The sequence below is a fragment of the Sarcophilus harrisii genome, chromosome 2, assembly GCF_902635505.1.
Source record: "Sarcophilus harrisii chromosome 2, mSarHar1.11, whole genome shotgun sequence".
In the NCBI taxonomy this organism is placed as follows: domain Eukaryota; kingdom Metazoa; phylum Chordata; class Mammalia; order Dasyuromorphia; family Dasyuridae; genus Sarcophilus; species Sarcophilus harrisii.
The window spans coordinates 613,333,406-613,352,858 of NC_045427.1; the positions used below are offsets into that span (position 1 = coordinate 613,333,406).

Genomic DNA, 19,453 nt, shown 5'->3' on the forward strand with positions numbered 1-19,453 from the left:
AGTTCTTATAGTGCAAAGAATTGGAAACTGTGGGGATGTACACCAGTTAGGGCATGTCTGAACAAATTATGGTATGTAATTGTAATGAAATATTATTGCCCTATAAGAAATGATGAGCAGAATGGTTTCAAGAAATCTGGACTTACCTGAACTGGTGCAAAGTGGAGTGAGCAGAACCAGAACACTGCATACAATAATGGCAATGTTGTAATGATCATGATGTAATGATGAATGAAATACTTAGCTACTCTGATTGACATAAGGATCCATGACAATTTCAAAGGATTCATAATAAAAAATGTTATCCACTTCCAGAGAGAGAAAAGTTCTAAGTGCAGATTGAAGCAATTAAAAAGAGTTTTTTCTCCTATTATCTTATTTTTCTTGTTCTTTTGTTGCAACATGACTAATATAGATATATATTTTACATTACTTCATATACATAATGAGCATCATATTTTTTGCCTTCTCAAAGAGTGGGGAAGGAAGGAAAGAGGGAGAGAATTTTGGAACTCAAAATTTTTAAAAATTATTTTAAAAGCTATAGATTAAAAATGTCTCGTTTTTTAAAAAAATACATCATTATTTTAGACCATCAAATTTAGAGTTAGAGAAAATATCAGTAATTTTTTATTTTATCTTAGCTTTATTTTTTTTTTAACCTATGATGAAACAAACCCAGATCGATTAGGTGATTTGCCTGAGGTCCCATAATCAATAAGTAGCAGATTCAGGATTTGAAGTGAGGACATATAAGGGTTCTTTTAATCATATATAGCCTTAGCCCTAACTGGATTGGGGAAATGGGGGAAACAAATTCAACATCATTCCACAGCACAAAAGACAGTCTGGCTGTTCATATATGTGTTCCAGGAGGGAGCTGTCTATCCCAGAGAGAGCACCTCTTATTCCTATAGATGTTGGCAGTAGAAGGTGGAAAGCAGGGAAGGGAGAAAATATGACATTGACCTTGGTAATGCAGCTAGGGGACAGTTGTGTTGGGTGAATCAAAATTAGCAGAGGAAGCAATATGAGATCAGCTTTTTTACCTTGTTCAGTTATGGCTATATTATACTCCAGTAATCACAACCTTCAATTTATCAATTAACAAGCATTTATTAAATGGATTACTACTATGGCCAATGAGACAATCCCCTCAAACTTAAAAGATAAAAACAATAAAAAATAAGAGAACAAATGACAAAGAGCAAAATTTAAAAAAAAGGGGGGGGAAACACAAAAATGTCATGTCAGAGAAAACTTAATAGTCTCCCTTATTAAACATATTTGTAAGCACCTCTTTCCCCTGTAGTGACCCTGAATATCTATTGGAAATGTTAGGGTGCAATGACAATTTACATATTTAAAGACCTTGGACTCTTGCATTTTAATACATAATTTCATAACACTTTTTTCCTCCAGCATTTCTTTGATTTAAGCTTGAAATGTGACCGTGACTTCTTATATTTATGTTTCCATTACCACTGGCCCTTGGCTTTTTTAAAAATTGTAAGCGAGCTGTCCACCTCTGTGCTTGTCAAATTCTAGGTTTTTTCCTTAGGAACAAAAGTCTCTTAAGTTATCTAAAATGACCTTAAAGGTTGGCTCAAGTCTCCTGATAACTAGTTCCTAACTTCTGACTGTTCTAATGCTTAGAATTATTTAAGATTTTGAAGAAAAGGAATAAAATCACAAAAAGGGAGTACATTGTGGGAGAAATAAGGGGGTCTTTTGAATGGATGATCCTCCGTTCAATAACAAAAGCACCAGGTCCCCTATAATAAACCCTGCCCTTTGGCGACGTTTTGAATCTTATCAACCAGCTATAACAGGATCCAGAAAAGATAAGATGCCATGAGTATCTTCAACAACTGTAAGATGACAGAAAATAATGTGTCATTGAACGCCGAGCTTTCTTGAACGCTGATTCATTTTCTTTAGAAGGCTTTATGGTGGTGTATGAATCATGGAGAAGCCCGGAGCCAGAGATATGGGGCAGATTCGTTGCTAGTCCTCCCTGTCGATGATAATGGGGCCACTGGTCAGTACGTGGTTCTGCAGGTGGGCTCCCTGCTCCTTAATTGCTTCACGTCGCATCCGCCGGTTGCAACCCTGGGCACAGCGGGACTGCTCATCAAGCACCCCGCAGACCAGGACTCGGCAATGTAAAAACACCACCTGCGAGGAAAAAAGGTCAGAAGGACTGAAACCAGACATTCTCAAATAACTACGTCGTTCCCGTCATTTCAATCATGTCCCTCTCTTCATGACCCCATTTGGGGTTTTCTTGGCAAAGACACTGGAGGATTTTGCCATTTTCTTCTCCAGCTCATTTTACAGATGAAGAAACTGAGGCAAACGGATTAAGGGTCACGCAGCTGGTAAGTATGTAAGGCTAGATTTGAACTCAGGATGATGGATCTTCTCGACTCCAGCCCCAGCACACTGCACTATGGTACCTCTTCGTGGCCCAATCATGCCATACCTTACAACAAAAATACTTTATATTTCCTCACAGACCTTATTTATGTCCTTTAAGAATATTCATTCTGCAAATGGGGAATCTGGGGGGAGAAGCAGATCAGGGGATTCTATTGTACTTGTTAGTCAGCATTTCTCTAAATAATAAGTGCTGGCCAATCATCAAGATATAAAGATCAGCTGTATATTTTTGTTGATTTAGTACGCTTGTTTACATACTTGTATGTGTGTGTGTGTATATATATACAGTATATATGTTTATATATATAAACACACAGTATATATGTTTATATAACTATATGTACACACACACACACATATATATATATATATACATACATACACAAATGGGTATATGTCTTGGTATACACATACAAATATTATCTATAATACATATATGCATATATGCACATATATATCATATAAAGAACCTAGTAAAGGAAGAAATATGCCAGTTTTAGAGTCAGGGGACCAGTACTAAAATCTTAGATAATCCACCTACTGCCAGTACAACTCTGGACCAACATTTCACTCATCTGGGAAATGAGGACCTGGACTAGTTGGACTCTAAGGTCCCTTATATCCCTACCTAAATTAGAGCTATCATTAAAAATGGACATTTGGATAACAGGCTTCATCATCCATTAAAAAGACAATTTAACTCGTGCTCTCGTGCTCGAGGAGGAAAGGACTATTGTTGACTTGTTCCATATGGGCACTGGTGTTGCAATTACAAATCAATGTCAAATGGCATCCTATACTAAAAAGGGCATCTATTTATGGGCAGATAATTATAGTTGCTGGGATGGATTCAGGCCATTCAATAGTTGCCTAATTTGTATTATTGGTATATTTCAGAATGGAAAGATACTCAAAGTACCTATTACTCCCAAAGAAGACCAATTTTCCACCTCTAGAAAATAGAAAATTAAAAGAAAAAACAATGTTCTTAGGAGATCTTGAACCTGAGAAGTCATATTATTGAATGCACAACTCACTTGATGGTCTTTGCCCACAAATTTGAAGACGGGAACTTGGAAGTGCTTTGTGAGGTGATCCCGGGACGTATACTGCTTTACTGAGTCATCTGACACGCAGCTAAAATGAGAAAAGGGCACAGTTTAAAGACCTAATCACTTTCACAGAGGTGGAAAAATGGCCCAGCCCAACCCATGTGATCCCCAAAAAGGAAAGAAACTGGACAGAGAAGATTGAGTTCTTTTCAAACTTTTCAAGAATGAAGGAAAAATTAAATTCAGTCCCTTGATGGCATCTCCAGATGGAAGTCTGGCTCTGATTTTGCCGACCTCATCACTCTTGGGCAGAAATATTTTTTATTGAGCTAATATATTAGAAAGTTTCATCAGCAGCAGAAGATTTAACTAAGACCTTGTGCTGATAAACCGCGTACACTCCCTTTTTCCATATTATATGATGGGAAATCTGGTCCAAAGGATCCATCGCTTATCTTTGCAAATATTAAAGTGATAAATAGATGGACTGACTTAGTTTTATTGGGAGGGCAGGAAGGATAGGGTCTGGGCCTGTGATTGCATAGACAGAGGAAACTTCTGGTGAAGACCCTTAATATCTCAGGGTTTCAGACCATGCTCTGAGAATATAAATTATATAGTTATAATATAAACTATGTTGACCTACCCTGGTAGATAGAGTTTTTTATACCAGTTTTGGATAAAAAGAATTCCATCATCATCGTCTGTGAAACTTCTCCTGATAATATACCTGGTACTCTTGGGATAGGGGCTTACTTAGAAGCTGCTAATTCCTCTTTCCATTTAATTTATTAAATATCTCTTTGCATTTAATCCATATTATTATATTATATATTAATCTATATTCTATCCGAGTTCTTCAGGAGATGACCCAATAACAAGGAAACAGCCCTGAAACTTACAGAGAACACCCAGAATCAGAATGGGTAAAAAAGGCTTCCTGGCATTTGCACTGTTTCGGTTTAAATTTTAGGTCATATTTATGAGCTTTTTTCCCATTAAAAGTTGGTGGCTCTGTTCATATCTTCTTTCTCATCTCTCTTCTACAGGGAATGGCTTTTTCTGAGTTATGTCCTTTTTTATAGGTAATTCTGTACCTATGTGTTTCCATTTATCAGGTTTGGGGAAGCAGTAGGGAGGAGAGATAAATGCTGTTATAACTGTGGACTTGTCTCCTATGATTTTGGATTACTCAGTATTTCACCATTTACTGATGCTTTGGTGCAATGGAAAAATCTAATAAAATTAACCCAAAAAACCTAACCACTTTGGCTTGTGCTACTAATAGCACTTTATATCAAAAATGGAGAGGAGTTAAGAAACCAAGAATTTCTGCATTTCCTATCATTTATTTACTTTTCTTCATTTCCCTAAAGTCATATTCCTTTTAATTTATCTTTTGATAAAAAGATGATACCCAATATTCTAACAGTCCTTTTCATCTTAAGTTCCAAAGTACTTTAAAATACTTTTTTACTTGAAAATATTATTGCAACTTTTTCAAATAGAGAAATTGAGACAGGCAGGTAAATTTCTCAAGGTCATTCTGTCAATCACAACCACAGTACAAAATCAAATTCAGGAATCTTGGCTCGTGGATGGGTTTGGTGAGATTAGGTCATGCTATTTTGGCTACATATATTTGAATTATTTGATGGATCCTATCTCAATAATGAGAGCATGTCCTCCAATGATTCAGATTATAATATGCTCTTGTCTTTTCATCCTGTATGAATCTCATCCCTTTCAGAAATACACCTGACAGGATCTACTCAACAGTGGAAAATTTTTCTCTAGGTCTTTTGATATTTTGTACCAGTCCATCCTTCAGTCATCTATCTATTATTCTCTTGCTTTCACTACAAAATCTTTTTTTTTTTTGTCATTCTATATATTCTTGATAATGCCTTTCATGCCACTTCTTATATGCAAGTTGTCGTTCATAATTTGCATCAACTTGTTTTTGTTTACTAAGGGAGATGACAATTTTGACTCTTTGAAGATCCTGATGTTCCATGATCTGTAGTCATAGAGCACCATGGGGTTAATATTAGTCTTATAATTAATCTAATAATAGTCTCAGAAGTTGGATTCTTGTGTTAGGGAGCAAATTGGGATAATTAAGTGCATTGTACATTTTCCTAAATGCAATTCAGTCCACTTTCCTCTTCCTATTTAATTTTGGGCCCAATTTATTGCCCACTTAGAGTTCCTGTTCAAGACAGAGATAGTGATGGAACAACTGAATGAGGTGTCTGTCCAACTGTATCTCATTTCCTAGGCAATCTGGAATTTTCATTCATTTGATTTTTCCCATTGCTAAGCCTTTTGAATTGTTGTGGATTTTGTTGAGGAGACTGAATTGGTGGTCTTCTGCTGACTCAATGCAATGAGCAAAAAAATGTCATCCACAAACAGAAGCATTCAGAAAACCTTATTAGCCTTTTTCACAGTGGCAAACACCTTTGGTTAGTGTACATACTCCCTGGTTTATGCTTCAATTTCTATTGATATTAAAGATCCTTAACATATTGATGTATTGATAGTGATAATTAAAAGATCATTGAAGAGTTATCTCTATGGTTACATCTTTTTTTTGTTGTTGTTGGAAGAGAGCCTGGAAGGTTGTAATTTGCTCTTTTTTTTTTTTTCTAAGTAAAACAAGTACAATAAATTTAAAATTTAAATAAATAAAATTTAAAATAAAATTTAAAAATAAAGAAATAAACATAGAATCCTGCATGCTTAATAGCTCTCATTTTTGTGAACATAGATATGGCAGATCATCTACCTGTTTCTTTCATCAAAACATACTCTCAATATGTATATAGAAAATTTTTAAAAAGATATTATAGAGATGAGAGTAGGGATTACTTCACCCTTTGTATTTTTATCCTTAATCTTCTGGCACATTGCCTGGAACACAGTAATGTTTAATTAAATAAATACATTTAATAAGCCCTTGATTGATTGATGACATTAGTAATTTTAAAGCTTCTTTCTTTTTTTGAGATATCTTGAAAATTAGTTCCCCAAATGTTAGCTCCAGCATGGATCTCTTCTGTGTGTGGATTTGATTAGGTCCAGCTGTTTTTCCCAATTTTATTTTTATTTTTTTAGATGTAGTGATTTTCCTGATCATGAGAACAGTTTGATATAAAAATGCTGACAAAACCACTTAATGTCTTATTGCCTTCTTTTAGGAATTCTTAACTTAGAATTCATGAATTTGTTTTAAACATTTTTTCTTTACTTGTATTTCAATATAGTTGGTTTCCTTTTTTATTTTATTTTATGTATCCAAAAACTTTATTCTAACAAAGTATTCAGAGGTTTCTCCAGTTTACTAAAGGTATCTATGACACACAACAATGGTTAAAATTAGATTCTAGATTCTCTGCAAATATTCTCAGGAGAATCTATATTAGTTGGGTGTCATAATTCCTTAGCTATAGGTTTATTTTCTCTCCAAAACTTTTTGCTGTTTCATGACACTACTTTGTTAATCTTCCAGCTTCTTCCATAATGTTTTGGAAATTACTTAAATTCTACACTCCTACTGGTCTTGGTGGCCATGTTCTACTTTTCAAAAAGATTTAATGCTTGCAGGCAAAGGGTTTTCAGGGCTCTTTTGGCCTCCTTGCACTGGTAACTGCTTATATCAATAGAACTTCTCTAAGAAATAGTCATAATTGGAATTGATGTCTTTACTGTAAACCATGTCATGTTTTTCAGTCATAATTTGCTTAAGTAGATAAGATAAGAACAGTTGCATTCCATAGTCTTCTTATTATTAATCTTTAATTTAGTATTTTGACCTTTGCTCTAATGAATTCACTGACTACACACAATTGATTCTGAAATGATTACTGTCAGTGGCCAGTTGTTTATTGTCTGTTAACATAGAGCCAATTTTATTTTATTTTTTTGTTCAGTACACATGTTGAGTACCTTCAACTTTGTTCTTAAAGGCTGCATTCATGATATAGACATTAAACTTTTGAATAATTTATAAGCTTTTGACTGCTTTCATTTCTTAATGCAGAAACCTATTTTTTTTAACATTTTTTTTCATTGTCCTTCTCTGTTCCTATCTTAGCATTGAAGATAAATATCAATTCATACTGAAGGATCTTGTCAGGTATGTGGTGCAGTGGATAGAGTGCTAGGCTTGGAGTCAGGAAAACTCACCTTCCTGAGTTCAAATATGTCCTCTGACATTCACTAGCTGTGTGACCCTGGACAAGGATCTTAAGCCTTTGTGCCTCAGTTTCCTTATTTGTAAAATGAACTGGAGAAGAAAATGGCAAAGCAACACCAGTGTCTTTGCCAAGAAAACCTCAAATGGGATCGCAGAGTCGAACATGACTGAAACAATTGAATAAACAACAACAACAACAACAAAAATCAAGCTCTTCAAGTAATTTCTCTGCTTCTTTATCCTGTGTAACAGATGTCGAGAAATGAGGTGTGATTATCTTTTGCTTATGTTTGATGATGAACCCTGAAAGAAGAGGTAAATGACTATCTCATGAAATGATAGTTCTTTTTTGCCTTTGGGTACAAGATGAAACCAAGTCCTTATGCCATCTTTTATGGGAACCTTCCATTTAGATGCAACTTCTATATGGCAGTGTTAACATTTATGTGGTTTAGTCTCTGTAGTAGTTTATGAGCTACTCCTTTTGTTGGATAATAATAACAAGCATTTATATAATGCTTTAATGTTTTCAAAATGCTTTACAGATATTCCCTCATTTTATCTTCTCAGCCACCTGGCAGTTAATGTATTCATCAGCCAAGACCATGAAGCCTTTTATTTTTAAGAACTTCTATTCCAGTAGCACAGCCTTTGAGAATGCAGGGTCACCTTCATGCTATGACCCAGTAGAATAGAGTTAGAACTAGAAGTGACCTCAGAGGTCATCTGGTTCCTTTTTACAGAAAGGGGAACTGAGAGCACAGAAATGAAGTAAATTCAACCCTCTTATTTTACAGATAAGGAAATGGAAGCCAGTTGGTCAACCCAACTGGTGTTTAAATCTAGGTCATCTGATTTCCAATTCAGTTTTCTCCACTGCACCAGCTGCTGGCTCAAAGCCAATCAAATCAGACCTTTTATAAAGGTCTACTTATAAAGTCAATTTTAATTATTGGTTCCAAGGGGAAAAAAAACTACACCCTAGGCTCCTTCCAAAACAAGGATACACCCAATCTTTGCTATGTCGGCACTTTGTGGATTCATGGACAACAGTAATTTGTACTTAGTCTCACCATATGGACTACTTCATAGACTAATTCCTTTATATTACAGACTTGACACTTCCATCTACATACACACAGACAGAAGAATAAAGCAATAGGTTGTGGATCTGAAATCTAACCCACATATAGGAGGAGGAATATAAAGGTCTTTCATATATATATATATATATATATATATATATATATATATGTATGTATACACACGCACACACACACACACTACCTGCTCCCTCTCCCTTCCCCACATGCACACACTCAGAATTGGAAGAATACACGGGCCCGCGCTCGTGCAGCTGTAGGAATATAAAGGTCCCAGGGTTTCCACACACCCAGTAGAGAAATGTAGCAAGTCCCAATGGACGTACACATTTATGCACACAGGCGGAAGAATACATCAGGTTGTAGCTGTCACTTCTCAGTAGATGGAGGAATACCCAAGGTGCCAGGTGCAGGGGATGGAGGCCAGGTGAGGAACCTCCGGCGCATCCTGAGTGTTCTTCCTAGCATCAGCTGGGGGGGGGGGGGGGCGCACACAACCAAGTGCTTCAGTCAGAAAGAACTGACGGGCTTTTGGAGGGCCTGGGCCAGAGCAGATGAGCTCCCTCACCCTTGGGAGCTCCCTTTGTGGGTCAGACCCTCCACCGAGAAACAGAAGTGGAATCAGAAGGACAGGGTCCGGGCAGCTCCATCTGGAGACCCTTACATCCCCACAGTATTCCTCATTACACTCAAACCGTTTTCTAGCCTTCTAAGAGGAAAGCTTCTGTTCCCATGGCCGCCCATCCTGCTTGGACCACACTCCCTTTTAGGAAGAACAGGTTTTCCCAAAAGTCTTAGTGCATTTTAAAGCTTTAGCCTAAATTGTTTTCTTTACAATTTCTTCCTATTGTTGTTCCTGGGTCAGGCCTTCCAGAATAAAGAGCCCAAATCTAACTTCTTCAATAAAACAGCCTTCAAATACTTAACAACAGCCATTGTGAGCTAGCCTGAGCCTTCTCTTCTCAGGCTAAACATCTCCCGGTTCTCCTGCAGGTTCTCATATACATATATAAAGTCCTTGCACTATTCCAGTAATCCTTCACTGGTCATGAACCAGATTATCAATATCCTGTCTGAATTGGGGGGGCTCCAGAATGGAACACCTGCTTCCCTTCTCTTGCCTTCACAACACCCACCCATCACCTTGTTCTCTTTGGGGTAAGTGCGATTTACTAAACAATTAAGTGTTGGTTTGGAGGACATATTTTCGTCAACAAAGGGGGGTTAAAATTGGGAAGGCGTGCATGAATGTTTCATAATTGCTCTCATTAAAATGAAAGGAGCCACTACAGTTTGAGACTATTTGCTTCCACCAAAAAAAAAAAAAAAATTAATTTAATTTAAAAAAGGGGGGGCTCAGACTATACTTTCTGAATTGTGCTTGATTGTAGATTTTTCCTGACCTTTTCACTGAGTTGATACCTTCCCATGGTAGTTTCTCACCTCTGTCTTATTTAGTTTGTTATTTTCTGTGGACTAAGAAATAAGATAACTAAACTCTTTCAAAGTGTCATAAGAATAAATGGTATTCAAGTAAAAGCCTGGGATTTTACTATAAAATTCATGAACTTTGTGCTGGTTGCTTTGGTTGTCCACCGGCCTTCCTTGCTCTCTTGGTTCTGTTCCAGATAAATACCTCTCCTGAATTTCTCTGGGCAAGTGATATATTTTTATTGTACGTTTATTTTTGTTATAAGTAAATAGGGCCATTAAACTACCCAGCACAAAGCTCATGTGTTTGTTTTTCTTTTTTTAATTAAAAAGAAAAAAACCGAATGTCAAAGGAAAACCCAATGCTTTTGCTTTCCATTTCGAAATATTAAGGTCACAAAGATAAGAGAATTTCCGGTGAGATCCTATCTTTGCTTATCATTGCAATGCAGAATGACAAGCTTTCCATTTTAACTAATGGAAATAGGAGATAGGGGATGACCACTGAGAGAGACTCCTTGATTCTGTTCTCAACCCCAGTCCTTACACTTACATAACTATGAAGTGGTACAGCTGGAAGTACACTGAACTTATCTGGCCTCTCAAGAGACACTCTATTAACAGGCCAAATAAATCCTTTTGACCGAGGGCTGAACTTGGCCCCTTGTACACTTAAGTTGGTTTATTGAAGCTTTGACCCCCTCTAGAGGACAAAAGCAGCAAGAAGTGGAGGCTGATTTACAGCTGAGTATCCTCACCTACAGAAGGAGGATAACAATTTTTGCAAAGATCAAAGGAGATCAGGGAAATCAAGACAAAGCCACAAAATGCTACGTAAGGAAGTTGGGACTATCTCATCCCCACAAAGGCTGGGCTGATGAATTTCCCCGAAGCTTCCAAAGATCATTCATTCAGTTACAGGGGGGCTGTGATCTACAAACAGCAGAGACATAACCTCAATAACCTACAAAATTATGGTTCTTTGAAGTAATGAAATGATAGAGGCTTTGACTGTCTTGTTCATAGGTGGTGGGTACCACTGAAGACTCATGGTATTCCTAAATACACTAAGGATTCCCGGGAAAACTCCGAGGGCTAACACTAAGGAAAAAAAGGGCTTCCTTTTAATTGGATCATGGGCAATTATTTCCTATTTATTCAATATCTAGCCTATTTTTTTATATATTTGTTTGTTTGATATTTCCTCCATAAGATGGAGCTCCTTGGATGGTAGGAACTATCATTTGCCTTTTTAAAATTTAATTTAAAATTTTTTAAATTATTATTATTATTATTATTATTATTGGTACACAACCTGGTCATAGTAGACATTTAATAAGCATTGAGTGCTTGGTACATAATTATAATGAAATGTTAACTTGCTATGAAACATGAGAAATATGTGTAATTCAGAGAGATATGGTAAGGTTTTTGTTGAGTAACGTAAAGTGAAAAGTGGAACCAAGAAAATTACAAAACATAAAGATTACCACAATGCAAATGGCAAAACTAACTTAAAAAAAAAAAAAAAAAACCCAGACTCAACTCTGTAAATATAATGGTCAGGATATCCCAAAAGGAGAGATGAGAAAATGAATATTCCTTCCTTCTTTGCAAAGAACATGGAATTTGGCATATACTGTCAGACTTAGTTGATGTGTGGATTAGTTTTGTTGAACTGATTTTTCCCCTTAATTTCTGTCACAGGACAATAACTTACAGAGGAGGGTAGGTGGGACGTATTTAGGCAGGAAGAAGATACAAAGGCAAAAGATATCAATAAAAATCATTTTAAAAAAGTGAAGCCTTCTAAGAATTTTATATTATCTCAAGAAATAACCTTGTCTGTGATTGCTACCAAGGATACTAGACAAAAGGGCTTCTTAAACTTCTTCCACTTGGGAATCCTTTTGGTATGAGAAATTTTTACATGACCCCAGGTATAGAGGTATATAAAATAGGTATACAAATCAAACAATTACTGATAATCATTATTTCCTGACCCTCACATGTAGTTACCTCATTATGGGGCCATGAATCACGGTTTAATAAGCTGGGGATACATACCCATCTCGGATGAGGTAGTGCTTGAGGATCTCATCGATCTTGTCTGTTGGGGTTGCAAAACAGCTCTCCACCAGGGTCTCTAGCCCATTGACGTGCACCAGGGGCTCGATCCCAAAGTAGAGCAGGTCCCTCAGCTTGAGGGTGGGCAGCGTCTCCCGGTAGGGCTCCTCAAATTCGTTGTCTTTGAAGATCTCCAGAGTGAAGGGGAAGATCCCCTGGCTGCGCCCCATGATTTCCAGGGGAGAATTGCGGAGGTTGGGCACGTAGCCTTCAGAAATGGTGTAGAGGCGAGGGAACTCGCAGATGACCGGGATCAGCAACTTACTGGTGCGGATGATGATGTCGCCGTTACTGCCCGGCATCTGCTTGGGGAGCCCGGTCACCAGGTTGCTAGCGATGATCTTATCATTGACCACCTGAAGTTGCGAAGAAGAAGGCAGCTGTTATGGTGGTTGTCCACCCCCTACCCAGAAGACGTTTCTATTAGTGTCTTAGTCCCCTGGGGACCCAGGTGTCAGCATTTGAGCAATTCTCTTTCTTTTACTTTTAGGATGACATCAAGAGGGTCAGCAGTCCCCCAGGTTCTGTCCCTCAAGAGATTTAACTATTCTTCATCAAGTTGTAACTAGGGCGTTATGGCTGGGATTTTGTCCAGGGTAGTGTAATTTAGGAGGCACAAGCTCTCCTTCTGCAGCATAGAAACAACTGCCCTTAGCACCAGTTTTTGTTTTTCGGTCTGTACCTATGACTTAATTAGTACAGGGAATGGATCTTTCTTTCTCTTTCTTTCTCTTTCTTTCTTTCTTTCTTTCTTTCTTTCTTTCTTTCTTTCTTTCTTCTCTTTCTCTCTTATCTATCTATCTATCATCTAGGTGGTATAGTGGATAGAATATTGAGCCTGGAGTCAAGAAGACTAAATTTTGTGAGTTCAAATCAGACTGTATACACACTACTAGCTGTAAGATCCTGAACAAGTCACTTAATCCTGTTGGCCTCATCTGTAAAAGGGCTGAAGAAGGAAATGGCAAACCACTGCAGTATCTTTGCAAAGAAAATCCCAAATAGGATAAAAGAGAATGGATATGACTGAAATGACTTATTAACAACAATAAAAATCTAATTAGATCACCACACACACATACACGAATAGTTTCCATAGATTCTTTTTCATTAGTCTTAGGCCAAAACCATTTATTACCATAAGTAGCCGTAAGTAGCCCTGTCCTTTAGAAAGACCAGAGTGGATTTAAATTCTGCTATGGAACATCCACTCTTATAGTTCCAAGTTAATGTTTATATAGATAGCTCTCAAATCTGCATAGTAGCTCTTGGTCTCCCTTTCAAGTTCTGAGCATAAATTTTCAGCTGCTGGTTGACCACATTCATTTGGTTGTCTACTTTTCATTTCAAACTCAACATATCAAAGATGGAACTCACATTCTTCCATCCCAAAGTGATCCTCTTAAACTTCCCTATTGCATTGATGATCATTTTCCTGAAAACTAGGCTTCAAGTCTCAGCATCAAATTTAGCTTTTCCCTTTTCCTTGTTCACTATTCCCAGTCAATTCCAGTCCCCTTCTCAATAGTTCAACTGGTGTCATCCTAGTTCAATCACATCCCCAGTAGTATTTATAGTTGGTGGCCTTTATTTAACACTTATTATATATTATTCTTTTATATGTGTATATCTCACTTGTCTTTACAATTAGATTGTAAGCTTCTGGAGGGGGGCAGGGAACCATGTCTTATACCTCTGTGTATACTTTATACTCTTATATAGCACTTTCAGCTTAATTCAGCAATTGTTAATCAAGCACATGTTATATAAAAAGCACTACTCTAGTACCTGAAAATCTAAGATAAAATGGCTCCTTCCATTTAAGAACATAATTATATTTTTCTGGAATAGAATTCTACCTTGAACATATTTGGAATTTAATAAATATTTATTCAATGATTAAATTGATCATTACCTTGTCTTGGATTTTTGTAAGGGGTTAACTGGTTTCCTTATCTAGTTTCAATATTACCCTCACCCAAAATCAACCTATATGACATTGCAATAATGGAGTTTCTATAACACTATTTCTTAAAACAATAACTACCCCAAACCCTGATGGAAATATTCTAAACACCTTCAATTGCTTGGTATGGTATGGTTGAACCTCTTTTCCCCCTAGCTTTTAGGGCCTCTATAATTTGCTACCAACTGACTATTTCTGACTATATCTCCTACAACTTTCAAATTAACTCTTTGTTTCAAAAATCTATTCACTGACTTTAGTTCATGGCTTATTCGTTCCTATCTCTGAACTTTTGCTTCCATTATCTCCCTTCGTAGACCACCTCTGCTTTACATGACCGAATCAGATATATCCTTTGAGACTCAGTTCAAGTTCTTCATAAAGGCTTCTTTGACCACTACACACACAAAAGTATAAATGCGTACCAGAATGAATGTCGACAAAGTCCCTGACCTAAAGAGGTTTAGAAGCATAAAATACGGACTAAAATAACTATAATACAAATTAAGTTCATAGGAGAGGTTAAACCTGAGAGATTGGGGGGGATAACAACTTCTACTTGGGTGGGATCAAAGAAGAGTTCATGGAGAAAGTAGCATCTAAGCTGGGCCCTGCAGGAGCAGAAAGATTTTCATAAGCAAAGATAAATTAGGGGACAGAGGATTAGTGGGAATTCATTCTGTACTAGGAGACAAAAGAATGCAAGGTTTCAAATCTGAAAGACTTGGAGAATGGTAGCGCCATTCACCAGAATTAGGTAAGTAAAAAAGAAGATTTTTGAGGAAAGATAATTAGTTCAATCTTGAATATGTTGAGTTTGAAGTTTGGATGCATTTTGGTGGACACCCCCAGGAGATACTTGGAAATATGAAATTCTAAGAGAGAACTTTGAGCTAGGTGTCTAGATTTGGGTGTCATCTGCCAAGAGGTGATAATTAGAGCCATGGCAATGGGCACTATTGCCAAAGGAAAAAAATGTAGAGACACAGACCAAGGGTTTTTGGGGATGTCCACATTTAGACGACAGAGAGAAAAGAACCAGCAAAAAAGCATGAGGAATGATCAGAGAAGAGGAAGCTAAAAGAGCAGCATCTGGGAAGCAAAGGGAAAAGAGAATATCAAGAAGGAAATAATAGTCAACAATGTAAAATGTTGCCAGAGAAGATGGTGACTGAAAAAGGATCACTATGTTGGCCCAACTATATATTGTTATTTAATCTCTTTCTGATCTATATTGTCAGGAGTGGAGATTACAGTTTTGGGCAGAAGTAACCAAAAGTCTGGTGCAGTTGAGCTTGGTACTCTCATGAAAATATCTTCATGGGTGCAGTGCTTGAGGTTCAGTCCAGTGAAATGTAAGTTCCCTATGGACTTTGAAGCGAGCTCTCCATCCATCTCTTATATATGTGTCTGGCACATAGAATGCTCATTAAACTGAATTAAATTCTCTATTATGGGTCTATTTTTTCTGTAACTTAAAACATTCAATCTATAACCCATTTCCCAAGCTTCGGATCCTTGGATCATCCCCACATATCCTCCCTCCCTGAGGAACCTACATCCACCACAGTGCCACAGGTCTTGAGGGAGAAGTAGATATTGATGTGGGTGCCATTGGAGACCCCTCGGCAAGATGTGTTGGTCAGGAAGACCTCCAGCCCTCCAACCAGGTCCTTGGGGATATTCACTTCAATAGCATTCGACTGGCATCTCATAGGGACTGAAAGAAAGGTGGAAATTGTCAGGCATAAGCAGAAAATCTAAGCAATGGTGAGGGGGAAGGAAGATACCGAGGGAGAAGAGTTTTGTTTTGGGTGTCCTCGAGTTGTTTTAAGACTGTACTTACATATTTTTTCCAACTTCTTTCAAAGATCTCAAAGGATCAAGGAAGTCAGTGAATATTAGCCCAGAATTCTTCCTTCTGAGATTAGACCTGGATACATTTCTTAAATATTCTGTTGTTGCTTTAAATGGAAACATTTCCAGAATTTGAAAATATTCTATACTTGGGTCTCTTCCAAAGATCTGGCCAGCACAAAACCATGACCTGAACCCTTAACGGATTGATATTTATCTCATAGTGAATTTATTGGCAATGCAGGAAAAATGTTCTTCTATGTAGGTTTAAACCTCCTCAGCAAACCGCCATGGCCTTCTTGTTAATTATTGCCTCATAAAATAGGTACTGTCAGTATGGTTTGGGAGAGGTTTCAGATTGTCATTGCTTGTAAACCACAAACTATTGATAAGTTTAATTTACATTCAATACAAAAGATTGCTTTGCCTTTAAGATACAGTGATTTTTTCCTCTTCTTTCAACTTAGTCCCCAAAGTGCCTTTTACCAATGAGGGTGAGGATAAAGTCCAACACATAATAAAAAATTATAAAAATAAATATGGAGAAATCTCCTTCTGGGCACTGAGAAATCCACACTCTGAGGGGGTAGTCCCTGGAGGATTAAACAGGGGATACTGCTATCCTATTTTGAGTCATTCTTCTCATTTCTTTATTAGGAAAATAAATATTGATTATTTATGGTATTGTCTGTTTATGGTTGGATAATAACATGGTCTAGTGAGATGAGTGTAATCACAACAGATTCTCAGGGGGAAGTATTAAGTGGAAATCAGAAGATTTAGGTTTCTTTGCTAGGCAATCATAGGGACATACATTTTATACTAGAGGGACCCTGGATGTCATTATTTAACCCAATCTCATCTTAGAAATGAGGAAGCTGATGGTCAGAGAAGTAAATTAGCCAAAAGTATTCATGATTTGCAAGTAGTAGCAATATGATTTCAACCTAGACCTCTAAATATCAAGTTCAGTGCACTTTCCATTGTCCCTTACTGCATGTAGAGCCAGTCCTCATGGCTCACTTTTTATGAAATAGAAACTGGGATCTACAAATATTCTACAATTTATATTCTCAGAATGTTGCCTGGGGTCTTAAGAAAAAGTTCCTTGTCCAGGATCACTCTGTCAGAATATGGTTGAAGCAAAATTTGACTCTGGCCCAGGTTCTCTCTTCATCATCATTACTTAACATAATAATAGAAGCTGTAGAAACAATACAAATGTAAATTCAAAGAATTGAGTTAAGGGGTTATAAATCTCATGCAATGTTTCTGACAAAACTTCTTAGCCTTCTAAAAAATTCTGGGGTACTTATTCCTAAACTCAGGAAGCCTTATATTGAAAGGAGGCAGATAAGGAGACCTGGAAGGCAGTGAGTTTAGGAGAGAAGAAGGATATAAGTTAAATTTCAGCAGAGTTTGGGTTATAGCCCAAGTCCTACCTTGACAAGTGTGATTGTCTTCAGATAGCACCAATCCACGAGGGCATTCACATTGATAAGTGTTTCCATATCCACGGCAGAAGTGGCTGCAGCCGCCATTTTTATTTTGACAACCCTCAATGTCTGCAATATAAATAGAAAAACCAAATGGACTTCCTGGACTGGGAGATTCTGGAAGGGATGCTGGAATAAAATTCTTGCAAGAGCTGGACTCTGAATTTGTGATTTCTCCAGTTTAGGGAACTTTTAATGTGTAAATTTCCTTCACCATTGCAAAACAATTATCATAACATCTTAGATTTAGAACTGGAAAGAACCTTAGAGTTCTCCTAAATAATGATAATGCTAATATTTACATAGTACTTTAAAGTTTGAAAAATGCTTTGCATATATTATTTGTTCCTTACAACAACCCAGAGAGATAAATATTATTTTCCCTATTTTGAAAATAAGAAAATTGAGGCTAAGGATTTAAGTGACTTGATGATGGTAGTACTACCAGCATGTGTCAGAAGGGGGATTAGAACTCAGAACTTCAGTGTCAGCTCACTTCTCATTTAGTTCTTCCTTTTTAGGCTACTCTTCACCAATATCATGTCTAATTAGACATGAGGCAAGAAACCCAAATGGAAAAAAAATTTGCTTGTTGGAATTTGATCAGAGAAGTGCACATTTCTGATGTGTACTTCTCCTGGGTCTTAATTTTTCCCCCCAACAAAATGGAATTTTCCTGACTGGCTGCTATTTTACTGAACAACTGGGGTAGCCAAGCCAAGCTTTATGAAAAACAGAACAAGCCAATTTCAGTTGATGAAATATTCTTTTCATTCTGTTTGAAAGCTTGCAGAACAGCATTGAATATGAAAAAATCTGTTATTCTTACTGTCAGGCTATGAATTCAGCTAGACAAGATCTTGGATACTCTTGTGAATTGGATTCATTGTCCATTGGTCCATTACCTGCTACTCTTGGGATCTCAGAACCCAAATGTATTCAGGTTAAGGCTTTCTGTGATAACAAGTCTAGTATGAAAGTGAAACCAGAATGGAATAAAATAAAAACATAAGAAACTGCTCAAAAGAGATTTTCTTTACATTTTCTTTATGGGGAAGATACAATACCATTACATTTTTTCAAGTTCCCAAGTAAAAATGTTCTTCCCAAGAAAAATGTTATAGCTAATGTAATTTCAGTTTGTCATTTTCAGCATGCAACCCTGGTTGTTATTAAACTTCCAGAGAAATGGTAAACATTCTTAGAAGAAAGAGGGAGCTGAAAAGACTGGAAAAGGCAGATTTAAAGAATGTGCTAATTCATCCAGTTTTGGAAAGCATCATCAAAGTTATTGCTTTAGAGTCACTCTCTCCTGACTCTGGGATATTATAGAGAGGTACCATGTGTCCTGTGAGGATGAAAGAAGAACCAATAATTTGAAATATTGATGAACCTATAGCATTTGAGTGCCATTATAGAAACAGAACTGTTAGTAGGTATTTTTTCAGGTTGGACATGGATAAGGAACTGTTGAGAGAGAGACATTGCATAGTAGGTGAAATTAAAGAAGGAAGCTTCAAGGAGAGAAGTGCCACAGATGTAGGACCGTGGAAGGGTCCTTCTTGAGGAAGTTGTGCTGCATAGGATGGATAGGAAACGAAGCACCAGGCAGGGTCCTCTCCCGCTTTCCTTCTCTCAGGAGGAAATATGGGCCCCCAGATGTTGATGCGCTGGAAGAAAGCCTTGATCATTCCTCTGTGAAATCCATTTTGACGACGTAAGATATCCAGATGGACACTGTTAGTAAGTGTCTAAGAAAGGCTGATCTCGGGTCTTTG

General features: G+C 37.2%; 1 protein-coding gene across 1 annotated transcript in view; it reads right to left on the bottom strand.

The window, feature by feature from the left end:
- Nucleotides 1–1,096: 1,096 nt before the first annotated feature.
- OIT3 (oncoprotein induced transcript 3) overlaps nt 1,097–19,453 on the bottom strand; it is a 31,416-nt gene continuing 13,059 nt past the window's right edge. Inside the window, exons 5-9 of the mRNA XM_023507333.2 lie at nt 17,622–17,744; nt 15,882–16,042; nt 12,297–12,712; nt 3,480–3,579; nt 1,097–2,178 (exon numbers count right to left, since the gene is read on the bottom strand). Of these exons, the coding sequence (XP_023363101.1) occupies nt 2,008–2,178; nt 3,480–3,579; nt 12,297–12,712; nt 15,882–16,042; nt 17,622–17,744 (971 nt within the window). The 3' untranslated portion in view covers nt 1,097–2,007. The remainder of the gene's footprint in view (nt 2,179–3,479; nt 3,580–12,296; nt 12,713–15,881; nt 16,043–17,621; nt 17,745–19,453) is intronic.